This window comes from Podarcis melisellensis, assembly GCF_964234715.1.
Source record: "Podarcis melisellensis genome assembly, chromosome: 2".
In the NCBI taxonomy this organism is placed as follows: Eukaryota; Metazoa; Chordata; class Lepidosauria; order Squamata; family Lacertidae; genus Podarcis; species Podarcis melisellensis.
This window is the reverse complement of record NC_138529.1, coordinates 72,490,329-72,506,101: the sequence shown is the minus strand read 5'-3', so window position 1 is coordinate 72,506,101 and position 15,773 is coordinate 72,490,329. Positions and strand designations below refer to the sequence as shown.

General features: G+C 41.3%; 1 protein-coding gene across 2 annotated transcripts in view; it reads right to left on the bottom strand.

The window, feature by feature from the left end:
- Positions 1 to 15,773, bottom strand: part of SEMA3G (semaphorin 3G) — a 76,187-nt gene that overhangs the window by 28,911 nt on the left and 31,503 nt on the right. Inside the window, exons 3-4 of one of the 2 annotated variants that reach the window (XM_081900280.1) lie at positions 10,117 to 10,179; positions 873 to 992 (exon numbers count right to left, since the gene is read on the bottom strand). In XM_081900280.1, coding sequence (XP_081756406.1) covers positions 873 to 992; positions 10,117 to 10,179 — 183 coding nt within the window. The remainder of the gene's footprint in view (positions 1 to 872; positions 993 to 10,116; positions 10,180 to 15,773) is intronic. The other variant, XM_081900281.1, reaches the window with a different exon arrangement.

Genomic DNA, 15,773 nt, shown 5'->3' with positions numbered 1-15,773 from the left:
ATTTCCAAGCACGGTTTGGATTCAAGTATTTTTCCCTCTGCAAAGAAAATAATGGTCATTTTCAGGCATGGTTTGAATCCAAATTGAACGCAATTACATAAACTGTAGTGAGCCCTTTCAAGTTGTCCTGACAGAGGCAATCAGCTGATCATAGGGTCACTTTCAGCGCTAATCAGCGAGTCCCTCTGAGGGTGTCACCTGACGTCATAATGACATTAGGTGACTGTCAAAAATGTCCCGCAGGGTGGGTGGCTAAGTAAAGATCTTTGCTGTTAAAACCTCCCCCATCCCTCAACTCCTGATCTACCTAGTCCAGCATGTATTTTCCCATAAGCACCTAGTTTGACACTTGGGGAACCAAATGGTGAGCTAGATCCTGATTCCACAGAGCTCTTCTTATATTCTTCTGCAACAATCTACGTACGGAAGAGTTAAGACATCCCATAAGATATGGGCTCAGTGACAGAGTCAATTACCTGTAGCACTTCATAAAACGTACGCTGTATTACAGACACAAATCTACATCTGAGTTACAGTATACCAGGGGTTCTAACACAGAACTCTCACAGTGGCCAGCACACTGGAACAAAGATATAGTCAAAGGTTAAGAGATAAGCAAATAGCTCAAGACTGGCTACGGCAGATATTTCACTTAAAACTTTTACTTACTGTTGTTAAACTATTGAGAGTTGCTTCTGCCCATCTACCAGCAGATCCTGATCTACCTGCTACCTGACCTGCTCTTAAGTCTTTGGTGATGGGAACCACATGTCTTTGCATTCCTCTACATGCCGGATCTTCCGACATCATATATTTATAGTGTCACAGGGCTAACATTATCACAGAGGGGGGGAAAGGACATCCTTCCTTACCTCTCCTCGGTGTCCCACGTAGATAAGAGCGCAGATTGGGTGGAAAGCCCCTGTTCCACAGGCCAGTAAGTGTGTCCGGTTCAAAGGGTAAAGCACTCTGATGTAGTTGGCACATTCTGTCTGGAAAAGAAACAACGATTGGGATTCATGATGCTTCACGTGCATCACAGAAATCGACTTTTAGCAATGATCAAAGTTGGTTAAAGGTGGGTGGGTGTGATGACAGGATGGACATTGAGATCAGAGCTTAATCAGCAGGAGAGTGAAGAGAAGAGATACAAGGTCTCTCCATCAACGCAGTTGAGAGACCAGTTGGTTCTTAGAGCAACCTGAGCTTTAAACTGAGCTTATTTATTGCTTTCTCCCTTTTTTCCCCATGTCTTTTTTAGATGGTAAGTCTGAGAGTAGGACTCTCTTCCTGTTTGCTGGTTTCCCACAAGCATCTAGTCAGACACTGTGAAAACTAGACTAGATGGGCTATTGGCCTGATCCGGCAGACTTCTTGTGTGTGTTTTTGTGATTTGTAAGCTGTTCTGGGTGCTTTTTTGGCTGGAGTGGAATTTTAAAAAAAGTTTAATTAATTAACTAATTAAATAAAAGTGACTATGGCAGAAAAGGAGGCAGTATAGCTGAACCAATTCAGAATGAAAGCAGGTGTCATATTGGACTTGCCAGCATTGTCCTTTGGGTCAAAGTCAGCAACAATGCTGAGCCCTGGGATACGCCAGCTCTTTCCCCACCCTATGCCTAGGATCCAAATAGCAGGAAGGGATACATGCAGATGTACTGTAAACCCTATAGCGTTTTCCAATCCCCTAAGGACCACAATGATGCAAAAAAATTGGTTCCACATGCAAGTGCACAGAACAATGCCAAATACCTTTACAGTCACACGGTCCATTCCTCTCTCCAAGCTCACATGACCAATCCCCATTGTATTATGTCTAGCTAGGCATCAGGCCTTCCTTGTTATTGTGGAAATGGGCAGTAAATTCCTGCTTTTTTAATTTAAAAATACGTTTGGCACGTATCCCACACTCCCTTGCCACTCCACTCTAGCTAACGCAAGCCCTTTCCCTCATCAGACTACACGTGTGACCCCTCTGCCTCCATCCCATTGTATGGTCAACTCAGGCCAGGAAGTGAGGTCTTCATATTGCCTTGTGCCCTGATTTCCTGTATGAGCCAAGATATATGCTACGTAACAGTGTTGTTAGGTTAGCAGAAAACAGGAAGAAACTGTCACAATAGGGCTAGAAACAGCATCTTTATTTAGAAATTCCAAGAAGTAGGCTTGACAATACTTCCAACTTTTTTAAAAAACAACAACCACGCAGAACCTCTTTACCCCTACTTCAAACCACAAAATTGTCGAAGAATCGATCTTTAAAAGAAATCCACGAGGCTTCTCCCCCAGTTTGATTCTGAACTCCTTTGCTGTTGATCTGTATCAAAGTCACTGTAAGTCACTTTAATAGCTATTTACGTTTAAGAATGCTATATACATGATTTATGGATTAAATCATAAAATTACAATTAAAATCCCAAGAGTTATAATAAAATTGCTGAGAGTCAGATGTCCTCCAAAGGGCAACACGATGCAAAAGAGTTCCTCAAAAAGGACAGGGAATAATTGCCCTCTGCCTGCAAAGACAATAACACTAAGAGGCAGTTTAAAGGAAAGCAGATTCTGTATTAATTAATGGGCCCTAGAACAAACAGTTTGGGAATGACAAATACCACTTCAGTGCTACAGGTTGTTGGCATGCACAAACATTGAGACTCCTTCCAATTCCATGAAATATGGGAGCTTAGATCGTGAGCCAAGGTACTGGGTTCGTTCCAGGAGGCCACTAGCTGCCTCCAGACCATTGATCAGAAACCAAGATGCAGAACAGAACCCCATCCAAGCATTGCCAGTTTACACTCGCTTTGCTAGATAGCTATTTGGCCATGTCTCTGTGTCTGTATGTGATTTTAAAGTTTGGTATGTAATAATTTTGTGTCAATGAGGATAAAACACAGAATGAAGACTGGCATAAACTGTAATTTAACCTGCAAATTCAGTCATCAGTTTGTACAACAGTCTTGGTCATTCCTCTGCTCCAACAATGGGAATGTGGGCCATTGTCCACAACTTAGTATGAAAGGGTTAGCCAATTTTCTAAAATAAGGGAATGTCTCTTAAATTATAAACTAACATTATATGGCGTTTCACACTTAACACAGAAATGTAACGGCTCTCACTGCCCTTCATCACTCCACCAAGTCTTCCGGACTGCCTCTCACCCAGGAAATCCACCTCCACTTTGCGGCAACAAGGAAGCATGGTTAGGTAATAGACGTCTTACCCAAATGAGAACAAAAAGGAACACAAACATCAGCAAAAGAAATGCCATAAGGAATGCAGAGATAGAGAGAGAGGTATTGGAGGTGTGTATTACTAAAACATTAACACCAACAATAAAAATAATCAAATATATTACAAACAGGAAAGTGGTTAGGGAAGCTGTTTGGCAACAACATAAAAAAGTCAAAGAGTGTGCTAAAGAAGGATAAGGAGATTGCAGTGAAACTGAATTATTAGCATCCATTTTCACTGTAGAAAACATGGGGGAGATACCCACACCTAAAGTGACATTTTCAGGAAGGGAGTCTGAGAAACTGAGGCTAATAGTAGTTTTAGGCCTGTCTCACAAACTAACAAATCACTGAATCGAGATGTTATTCATCTGAGAGTTCTCAAAAGAACTCAGATATGAAATTACTTATCACCTACAAAAATATATAACTTGTACCGAAGACTGGCCTCTGTACATGAAGACTGGAAAGTGGTCAAAGTAACACATTGTTTAAAAAAGGGTGATCTGAGAAATTACAGGTCAGATATCTACAACTGCTCTAGATAAATTGGTAGAAAGCATAATTAAATATACAATTATCAGGCATTCAGAAGGATAAGTCTAGCTGGAAAACAATCAACATAGCTTTTGCAAAAATAAGTCTTGTCTCAAAACTTGCTTCCTCAAAACTATCAGGACAGCCACATGGCATAAGCAGCAATCCATGTGTGGCTCATAGCTTCCTGCAAATATCCCAAAACTTTTCATAACAGAAATGTTCCATAGCTACCTACTCATGATGGATGTATACTAGTATATCCAGAGTCAGAAGCACCATGCTTCTGAATACCAGATATTGGGAAACAATATCAGGAGAGGACTGTTGCCCTTGGGCCCTGCTTAGGAGCCTCCATAGGCATCTGGCTGGACCCTCTGGGAAACAGAATGCTGGACCAGAACCAGCAAGGCTCTCCTTATGTTCTGTCCCCAAGACGGAACATCAGCAAGGAACCTAATTCCAGCTGCTCTCAAATTCGGACAGAGATATAGGGCAAAATGTAATAGTGGTGGTGGGAGGGACAATGGCAGGAAATGAAGGAGACATACAACCTTGATCTGGACAAAGTAGTCATTTAAAAAGGAAGTTTAGTTAGTTACACAGCAGGATGACAAATGACCATTCACAAGTCTGACCTGGATTAATTGCTCCCTTTTCCGGAGCAGCTAGCATTGGCAGATAAGCACAGAGAAGTCAGGGAGACTGCTGAAGGCACCTCCAGATTCCGATGGCCTCTAAAGATCTATCCATCTCACAACACACAGAAGGAACTACATTTATTGCTGTAGAAAAACAGATGCTTAGTCACTCCCACTCCTATCCTGGCCTTCTTACTCCGCATCACCCCATCAAATAGAACATGCTATATCCTATCTCTGATTATCCATCTTAGCTGTACCAATTTTTATTTTTATTTTTTTTAGGTAATAAATTACAAACCTCAAGGGAACGAAATAATGGGTTACATAACCCTCTGCTTTTAGTACATGGGTTCAAAGCCAGGCCAAAGTTGGTACCCAGTTAAGACTATACAGGGATTAATAGCAAGTGAAGCAGAAGTCTAATTCATGGCAGGGAAGTGTCACATTCACAAAAGTCAGAATCACAATCAAGGGAAAAAGGTTGAGGTCTGAATGTGTTCAAAAGAAATTTATTATTTCTCAAAAGAACCTCCATAAGGTGTTCATGTTTTTCATACATTCTTCCTCACATTGTGAAATTTTGCAATGTCAAGATGATCTTTCCCAATGTTTCATAAACTGTGATTTATTAAAAAGCTGGCAGGTTTAACAACATTAAAGTATTCAGATAATGCACCTTTTGTACAAAAATGAGAGTCACAAATTAACCTCTCACATCCTGACTTCTTTCTTGGATTGCCATCTTTTCTAACATATTGGAGGGAAATAGGAACAAGAAAATACTGGAAATGGGGCAGGATAAGAGCCCCCATGTTGTAAATTTTAATAACTTGTGACAGGAAAGAATAAGTGATTTTAAAAGAGTTCAAATTTTTAAGCTTAAGGTTGGAAACACTATATTCCAATGGAGTCCTAATATACCTTTTGCCATGTTAAGCTAAACCAAAATAGAGGAGTTTAGCATCAAATTACCAAGGTCCTTAGTCCAGATAAACAACCAGAGTTCACTGCCGATAATCTAATTGCTTTCATACACCCATTTCTCCTCCCCTTATAATAAGAAAGTTGGCTCTGAAGTCCTTGTTTCCATTTCTTTTAGCATTTACTACTACTGTTTTTCTAGTGGCATGAGGAGTTCTAATGAGTCTATTTAATTCTGTCAACCATGATTAATCTCTGTTTCCATTTAACTGAATTATGGTGCTTAGAGAAGCCTTCTGACACTCCTAGTCTCACAAACATACTACAGGAGCAACTGGTTTTTCTCAGGCAAGAGGGAACCAGAGTTAAAAGTAGCACCTGAAAACAAGGAATACTTGTTGTCCCTCTCCTTATCAGTCAACAGACATGCAAAATGTTATGCTCATGATGCAGCCACTTGTGGTAACTAGAATTCACTCAGTTGGTTGGCTTGATTTCTCTACAGTGGTACCTCAGGTTAAGTACTTAATTCATTCCGGAGGTCCGTTCTTAACCTGAAACTGTTCTTAACCTGAAGCACCACTTTAGCTAATGGGGCCTCCTGCTGCTGCCGCACCACCGCAGCACGATTTCTGTTCTCATCCTGAAGCAAAGTTCTTAACCTGAAGCACCATTTCTGTAACCCGAGGTACCACTGTATTCTACAATCCTAGAATCAAAGTATCATAGAGTTGTAAGGGATCCCAAGGGTCATTTAGTCCAAATCCCTGAAAAAAAGGAATCTCAACTAAAGTATCCATGGCAGACGACCATCCAACCTCTGCTTAAAAACTTCCAATGAAAGAGAGTCCACCCCCTTGTAAGGAAGTCTGTTCCACTGCTGAACAGCTCTTAGTGTCAGAAAGTTCTTCCTGATGTTTAGTCAGAATCTGCTTTCTTGTAACTTGAATCCATTGGTTTGGGTCCTACTCTCCAGAGTAGAAGAAACCAAGCTTGCTCAGCCCTTTAGATATTTGAAGATGTCTATCATATCTCCTCTCGCTCTCCTCTTTTCCAGGCTAAAAATGTTCAACTTCCTCAACTGTTCCTCATAATGTTTAGTTTCCAGATCCTCTCAGTGTTCAATGGAGCACTGAGGGAGAAGAGCCAACCAGTGGTTATAAATGAGGGCATAATGTCTGGGTATCACGTACCAGCTCACAGAGGCAATAAATAGTGAAAAGAAAAGGAACGGGCAGTGTTGTCAACCAAGTCACAAAGTGTTATCGATAGAAGAATCAAAGAAAGGTACAGTACAGAAATCTACAGTTTACAAAACTTGGTGGATTGCTTTGTGGAAGCCACTCTCTGTCTGCCTCAGTTCCCTCCTAGTAAACTTCACAGTGCAGTGATGAGGATGAATTATGAAAATTCAGTATAACCATCAGGCAGAATGGCTGACGGCAATGATGCTTACCTTCTAGTTGGGTGCCTTTGTGGGATGGCGCCAGCAAAGGCATTTCACTTCCGTAAGATAATTGGACCTCTGGCGGTAAGTGTATTCCCAAAAGGCATTATAATTAAGGACTACTTCCATTCCTCTGTTCCCTGCAGTGTGGCATGGGTCAAGTTCCCATATTAAGAGCCCGAATACTGTAGTGCCCTTCAGTGTAGCTAAATGCTTCATTTCAGAGGATTCCCTGCTTTGTTTCTGCAAAAGTTACCCACTAAAATAGCAAGGAGCTGGAATTTTAAAAGGCTAGCTACCCGAAAGGCTGCAGCCATTGGTGACAGATTGCAAAATAAACATGTGGAAACCAAAGTGAGTGATGGCCACTCTTGGGAGCAATTACTTTGGGATGGACTGTCAGCAAGGGGTTCAGATCCCCTCTTAGGCCTCTCAAGGTCCCCATTGTCTCAGGGCATGTTTTCTAAGTAACTACTTGCGTGACTGTGAAGTGATACGTAAAGAATAGGCAAAGCTAGAAAGTAAAATGTGCAAGGAGCCCTGCGGGAAAAGCTCCCATTAACATTTTTCCCGGGCTCTGTCCACACAAGTAGCTGCCTAGACAGACTTAGAGGACTGGGTGCAAATCCTGAACTGTGAGCTCAGTGGGTTGTTGTGGGCCATCCACTGTCAGTTCCCTCCCAGTAATCCTCACAGAGCAGTGGTGAGGGTAAGCTATGCAAGGGAAAGGTGGGGGAGCCTGTGGCTCTCCAGATACTGCTGGACTACAACGTCCAGCATCCCACACCTGGACCTGTCCTGGCTGGGGATGATGGGAGTTGTAGTCCAATGACATCTGGAGAACCAAAAGATTTCTCACCCACAAAGTAAGGGAATGGAAAACACTGCAGCTATGAGAAAAGTAATATAAATATACCACATATGTATTTGTTTATGTATAAAACATTTATATCCCATGTTTACTCAAATAAGGTATTCGGGGTGGATTGCAGTCAAAATATCTTGAAACAAAAGAAACACAATCCCGCAGTAAGAAAATAAAACAAAAAAAGCAGGAACAATGAACAGTACCACAATATATGGTTTTTTTAAAACACACATACACACACCTTCAAGTGGGGTTGTTTAACCTGGCATCTGAATGTATCCAATGAGGGCAGAAGGAGCTGTCCTGGCATCCCCTGATCACTATAATATGTGGGCATCTTCATGCAGAAAATTATGGTCTTTCAGGTAGTGTAGTCACCATACACACCACACCTTTAAAGCACATGCAAAGCAGATTCTTTCCCTCAAAGGATTCTGGGTCTCTGTCCCCCTTTCCTCCGCCCATGAACCCCCTTTAATCCCTGAAGCTGGGTTGTGGGGTGGGAGAACACCCAGAACAAGGCATGGGGGAAGACAAGGGAGACTGTTCCATCTGGAAAGCTGGAAAGCTTGTGCTGACAGAACAATCAACCTAGAGCGATGCTGAAGTAAGATGCTGGACCAGGTGAACATTTGGTCTGATTCTGCAGAGCTTTCCTTATGTAATCATATCTCCCTTGTAATGTCTCTTGAGGGAAAGCAAACTTAGCCCAACAACACATTGGTCATTTTTACCCAAGTTCATATACATCTGGTACATCTATATGAACTTTCCTTCCCGCCCAGCCCCCCGACCCTGAGGATTTTGGCAGCCTGTTTAACCCATCATTCTGGTAATGATGATATCAGCAGGTTGACGTTTTCTTTCTTCTGCTTTTAATAGGAACGGTTATTCCAATCAGCATTTCCTGTAGTTTCTTAACTTTGGAGATGGGAAACTGTCATATTATGAGTGAGATATTTGAGTGAGATATCCTTTTGTAATATGCATCAGTGACAAAATCTGTGATATGGAGTTACACTAGACATGCTTTACAAATATTGTGTTCTCCTAATTTTCTAATGCACTTGTATTTTTCTTGATATGATTATGTTTATTGCTTGAAAATTTGATAATATTTCAAATAAAACCCCAACTGTCACTCTCTTTCACCTTGGATAGTTCAGTGTGTGATACCCTTTGGTGCATCTCAGGTGACCCCACTTATAACTGGTACCCCAACACTGCAGAAAGTTTCCTGCTGCTTGTTTAAGATTCTTCTTTCCCTAAGAAGTCTTCCACTTTCCCATGCCTGTGAAAACAATTGTGTCTAAAATGTAAGTTAACTGATGTATCTAGAAGTGAGTGGATACGTGAACTTGGCTTTAGCTGGGGAAGACTGGACCATACAATATATTTATTTCCTAGTATCATTTAAAAAAAAAGTCCCCCTTTTTGACTTGATAGATGAATATCGAAGTGCAGATGGGGACCAGTTTTCTGGTATATGGTATCAAGATGGAGCTGGGGGCGGAGAGAGATGCCTGGGCAGTTATTCTCAAATTAGAATTTCGCTTTCACACACAAAAAAGATTTCAGTTCACAAAACAATATAACCAAGAGCCTTGAAGCAATTTCATTCCTGTATACATGTAGTCACTCACCTTCCTATAACCCCACCCCATATATTCGAAAGCAATTTACAAGCTGCATGGATGACTCATTCCAACAAAACATATTCATGTGCACTTATCCATGGGAATGCTTCCAAAATCCAACCGGCGGGAGCTAAACATTGAACTGTCCCTCAAGCTACTCACCTTCCCATGTGATGAGCTTTCTTTTCTAACAGCCCGAACAAGTAAAATCTGTAAAGACGTGATGCTTATGTATGGACGCATCAAGAACGCAATGCCTGGAGGACTGGTTCCCAATCTATATTCATTAAAACTGGCAAGTTTTCTTACAATTAAAATGTGATAAAGCCTTCATAAAATGTCACATACTTAGTGAGCTTAAAACAACCTAATTCTTAACTTTTCTTTCAAGGTTATGAATACTAATCACCAGTGTCCCATTCTATTACAGTCATGAATATGTATTATGCCTCTAGCCTTCTGTTCTCCAAACTTTTATTAGTGTTATATAATAATTGCCAAGGTGACTTAGTAAGAATCTTGGGAACTGACATTTGATGGAGTATTAAGAAATCTTAGTCAGCTATCCCTAGACTGACTCAGCAGAACTGCAATTCCCTGGATCCCTTGAGAAGAGTGGATTGTCATCAAACCTGTTTCTAGCATGAACAAGCTAGAAGAGGGATAGAGGAGTTGCCCCAAATGGAAGTAGGATGAACTGATTAAGATGATGTCAGCAAGGGATGCAGCCTGCCTTTTCCCAGAAGTCGCAGGTTCATTTCAAACATGTCATCAGAGTAGTGCCCAAACTCATAGGAAATTAATCAGGATGCTTTACAGGGTGACTTACCACTGGGTCTTTTCCTTTCCGAAAGCATTCTTCTTTCTGTCCAGGCAGTGGCGGCCAGTAGATCTGCAACATAAGGCAAAAACATAAGTGCAAGACATTCCGAGGACATGGAACTGGGGAGTGAGTTTCCTCAGGCCGAGAAGAAAATCCTTAGTGTAGGGTCTTCGTCCTTCTTGCTATTTGACAAACAACTAAATTCCTTGTTATGCTTGTACTTTTTGCCAGGAATAAAATTGTCCTGTACTTAAACTTTCCCTGAAGGAATGTTAACCTCTGAGAACCATTGTGGCATAGTGGTTAGAATTTCAGACTAGGAACTGGGAGACCAGAGTTCAAATCCCCCTCAGCCATGAAGCTCACTCGGTCTGTCTCTTAGGGCTCATCAACACTTCTGCTTGTTCCATGCACAGAAAGCTCGGCTCCAATCAGTTTTCTGCTTATCCCATGCTTTTTAGGCACAGGTCCAAGTGGTTTTCTGTTTGGCCTGCTCCTTTCCCCCAGAAAACCCTCTCTTTAGTGCTAAATCAGAGCAAACATCAATTGGGAGAAAACCCAATTGGTGTTTGCTCTGATTCAGTGGTAAATATCGGTTTTTCCTGGGCGAAAGTGGTGAGGCAAGCAGGATGAGCCCTTACTCTCAGCCTAACATACCTCTCAGAATTGTTGTGAGGATAAAATGGGGAAGAGGGAAAAGTGGGATACAAATGTAAATAATAATAATAATAATAATAACCAATTCATTTTCAAGAAGCTTTGATTATCACAGATATTTGGAACCAATACAAGTCATTACCACGGGCAGGCAGCTGCAGTGCTCATTTTCACCTCTGTTGTACTCAACAAATACTCCCCCCAGTATCAAGCAGTTAAAATAAGCTTCCTTTGCAGGAGACAGAGCAAACAAACAAAAACCTAAAATGAATGTTCACTTCCAGACCGTGGCTATTTTCAGGTGAGATTCAATCACATACTGGCAAATGCAAGTTGCACAGTTGGAAAAAGGCATCTTGCAACAAACCTCCCTCCCCCCCCCCCCCAATATCAGAACTTTTGTGATAAGGGAAACAGCAGAGAAATGCATTGGAAAATGTGGGATAATGCTTGCTTTGACTCCACTTCATCTAACTTCCCTGGCAAGCAAATCAGAATGAATGCTCCTTAAACAGCCATTGTTGCCTAATCTCCCTACAAACCAATCAGGATGAACGTCATTCGAAAGTGCCTTAAGATCATATGGTGGTATTATTATTATTATTATTAAATTATCTCCACGATATTATTTACGGCATGCCATGGCTATGTATGCTCAGAAGCACAAGGATAGGAGTAAAGATGGTATATGAAGAAAGGTGGAGGAAGGGAAGACCTACAAGAATGTAGAACAGAGTAACACGTTTGAAGGAATGATATAAAAAGTTGGGGGGAAATGAAAAGCTGCAGAATCAGGACAGAAACAAGACAGAATGGGGGCTTAGAGAAGAGCAACATGAGAAGACAAGAAATCCATATTTATTGGTTCATACTCATGAAAAGAAAATGTCCTAACAAGAGAAGGGGCGAAATGTTAAAATCACCCAAGATAGTAACTGGAAGAAAACATAAAAGGAAGAAACAAAATAAAGTGCTTCCTTAGAGAAGGAAGCTAAATCTTATTCTTTTGTCTGTAATAGATGCTTCACTCCATTTAATATGGTAATAAAGAATATAAGATGCCAGATTAATATTTCAAAAATAAAGGAGCCTCTGGAGTCATTTTTATCTCAAGCAAAAGGCATCCATTATCCTACAAAGAGTTGCAGTTTCATGAATTAGGAGAGAATTTAGAGAGATCTTTTCAAATAAAGGACATCTGGTTAACCCTAACCTGGCCTTACAACTTGGCTCTTTAACCATAAGCCTAGCAACTGTTTATGCAAGCCATGGACTGATTTATAAAGTTTGTTTTACAGACTAATGTGCTGGCAGAGAATTCTGGAGAGACATTCATTTTCCGTAAGATGTAGAGGAGAAGGGTCTCCTTTGACCTTCCATTTCCCTTTTGTGTGGTCTCACACCCTCAAGGACACAGCGACACACAAACAAAAGTTTGATCTTCTTGCTCTTTCTAAGTAAAAGCTAAAACTTGCAGCTGGCGAAGATGTCAGCTGAACACAGTGGTACTTAAAATCTCCTTTCCAAAATGGCATCAAGAAGCCAAACTGTGTGATTTATTATAATAAATGCACTCTTATCCCATGGAACGTTTCATGGGCCTGCCCCTACATGTTTTACCAACTAGAGACTGGAGTGGGTGGGGTATCACAGAGCAGGAGGATTAATGAAACAAAAGTCTACAAAACATCTAAGAAAAGAACCAAAGTGTTGTCTTCCAGCTGCCATATTTAAAAACTATAATGCTCAGTATTCTTTTAAAAAATATTTATAAAAAGTTAACTCTATTTAGGCACTCAAACAAAAGTCAAACTCTCCTCCTTAGGACAGTCCTCTGTTTGAGTAAGTCCTCTATTTGAAGGACTGTCTAGTCCAAGCCCAGTTCCAAGGCAAATAACTGTAAGTAGGGGCAACAGGACCTTTGAAGTTGTCCATCAACAGTTAGCATATGGACAGCAGACTGAAGTCATGCAGATACAGTCTTCCCCACTACGATGAAATGCATTGTATTTCTATTTACATTACAGTAATATTATTTTTTTAATACTGCATATACACTTGGCATATCAAAAGTAATGCAATTCTGTTTTATTTGGGGAGATGGATCCTCATTCTTGACAATGCATTAAGTAGATTGGAGAGTGCTCTTGCTACAGTACATATAGCCCTGCTGTGGCAGTAATGTAAGGGTAGCCAGTGACCTTTAGATGTTGTTGGATCATAACATCAGCTCCATCCTCCATGGCCAATAGTTAGACATGACGGGCACAGTATTCTTTAGTTACCCCTGAGTGGTGCCAAGAAGACAGAATGCTTTGTGAAAACCAAATGTTCATAAAAGGGCCTTCACAGATAGGCTCAACGCGAAGTTCTGCCATATTACACCATCTTCTTTCATGTGGCATTTCACCCGAACCTATCAGTCTTGGTACATAATGTAGTGAAAAAGATTGTGCTAAGGAGGGGGAGGGAAGAGAGCCAGAGGGTGGCAGGGAGCAATGGTGTGGCTTAATCAATATCATGATAAAAATCAGTCAGGCCGTGTGAAAGTTTTCTAGAGCCATTTAGCTCAATGGGTGTTGAAGTAATAAAGCAGCTGGTTTTTTTTTTTTTATTAAATGGTAGAATAAACATGTATCATGTTTTCTAATGTCAAACGCCACAACTTCCTAAAGAACTAAGTGTGTGTGTGTGAATCAGTTCCTCCCTGACCTTGGGAAGAGAAGGAAATGAGAATCAATTATATACACCTTCCAGTAGCAACTTCCTTGATGCTACCTTACTGGAAAAAGTTGAGAAGGAGGAAAATCATTAAGCAATAGGGCAACATAGCCTGTAGCTGCTCTAGAACGCCAAATGCCAATCTTTGTTTTCCAAAATTAAAGATGGGAGGAAGCAGGCATGCTATCTGCACATACAATCAGCAACACTCAGCTACAAAATCCTGGGGTCTGCCATTTCAGTGCTTCAGCTCAAGCCACCCAAGATAAGATGGCAGTACAAAAAGGGAAATAACTGTTTGGAGCTTGCGTGAGTTACTCTCAGAACAAGTACTGGATGTAACATGTGGTTAGTGGAAAGATACTTTAATGACCAAAAAAAAGGGGGGGGACTATGTTTTGTATATTTTGGCACTGGTGATAGTAGTGCCAATGATGTTTGGGGCCTGCTTTTGAATATAAGAGCATTAAAAGGTTCCTTTGGGGTCATCCCAAAGGCCCATCTAGTTCTGCTTCGTGTTCTCACAGCAACCAACCCAAATGCCCCTAGGAACCCCACAAACCGGACAGGAGTACAACAGCACTCTTCCAACTTGTGTTCCTCAGCAGCATGTGGCCATTGACAATGGAGACAGTACAGAGCCATCATGGCTAGTAGCCACTGAAAAGTGTTATTTGAGGGAGATAATAATGACAAAACCCACCCACCCTCGCAAAGTACTGATTTTTTAAAAATAAGTGGCTGCACGCCTTTCAGTTGTACAAAAATTGAAAACTTTATCTGCCACCAGTTGGTGACGTCAAGTCCTGTTTTTTTCTACCTGTTTTCCCTGCTTAAATTTACAACGCAACGCTTCCAGCCCTAGTTCTGAACCTGTAAAATGAAGGTATTAAAGTGACTTGCTTCACAGAATTATTGGAAGGGGGAATAGAATGACTCCTATATAGCAATTTGCACACATGAAAAGGTACGAGAGACATCCATCCTGTCAAGTATCTCATTTCCTGTCACAGTTTTGCTGGGTTTTGACTCAGCAGTTAATTTACCATATATGACAGTCGGATCCTTCTGCAGACTTATATTAATTGCTCATAACCTGATCATATGTCTAGACTTCTCACACTTCCAATTACATATAATTGCAATATGATCTCTTTTGGACTGGAACATTCCTTACACAGGCTCCCATCCACCCCCAAACTTTGGCTGGTGTCACGTTTCTGGCTTCTATTTAATGAAGTTCTCTGCCCTGGGCAATAAGTCTGCTTAAGGCCTGGGCTTTACTGAATGCCTTCTGTTCATCTCAAGTTTCAGCTTCTATGGAAAAACGGCTCCTCTGAGGGATGCTTTAAGTATCCTTACAGAGGCCATTGGAAAGTGATTACCCACGAAGGCGCTCCACTTGATGGAAAGAACATTTTAAAGCCATTTAACTGCACCTCTGCATATGCATGCAGAATTTACTCCACCAGCGCAACTGCAGGGAATATACAATGTGAGACTTCTGTGGTGTTTAAACTGACTCCAGTTTAGTTGTGGAAATGTACAACTAAAGATTATAAACAGAGGCTTAGGCAGGTGGGCAGTGTTATGGGACTACAAGAACACACAGCCAAACCAGTTAGTCAGTACTTGATTGCTGTCAGTTATTCCATTTCTGGATTGTATACAGCGCAGCCAAATCAGAGGTAAAATCATAGAATTGTAGAGATGGGAGGGAGGGACCATGAGGGTCCAACCCCCTGCAAGGCAGGGGTCTTTCACCCAACATGGGGCTTGAACCCATGACCTACGATTAAGAGTCTCATATGCTCTACCAATTGAACTATCGCAGGTAGTGCCAGCAACAGCCAGCCAATATCAATGGGCGGAGTCAACTAACCAGTCCCACCAGCAGAAGCCTACGCAAGGACTTCTGGGGGTCTCCTGCTCCCCCCCTCCAATTGGCAGGAGAACCCACAGAGCAGCACACTGGAAGAGGAGAGGGCAGATTGTTCCATCAGCCAAGCAGCTATGCTGAATTCCTCCCAAAGGGTGGGCTTTGCTCACTTGTCTTGACTAAAGCCTGTGAATGATAATGATGATGAATTACATTTGTATACCACCTTTCATAAACTATCCCAAACTTATTCAAAGAGCATAATCCCTATTTGAATCGATTCACTTACTTACTTCCCAAGGCTTGCTTCCCATCATTCAGGTCCTTGGAGTACTAGTATCCCCTACTAAGAAGACCCTCCTATCTTGTGTATAACAAACATGCACCTAACATACGTAAAGTAGTA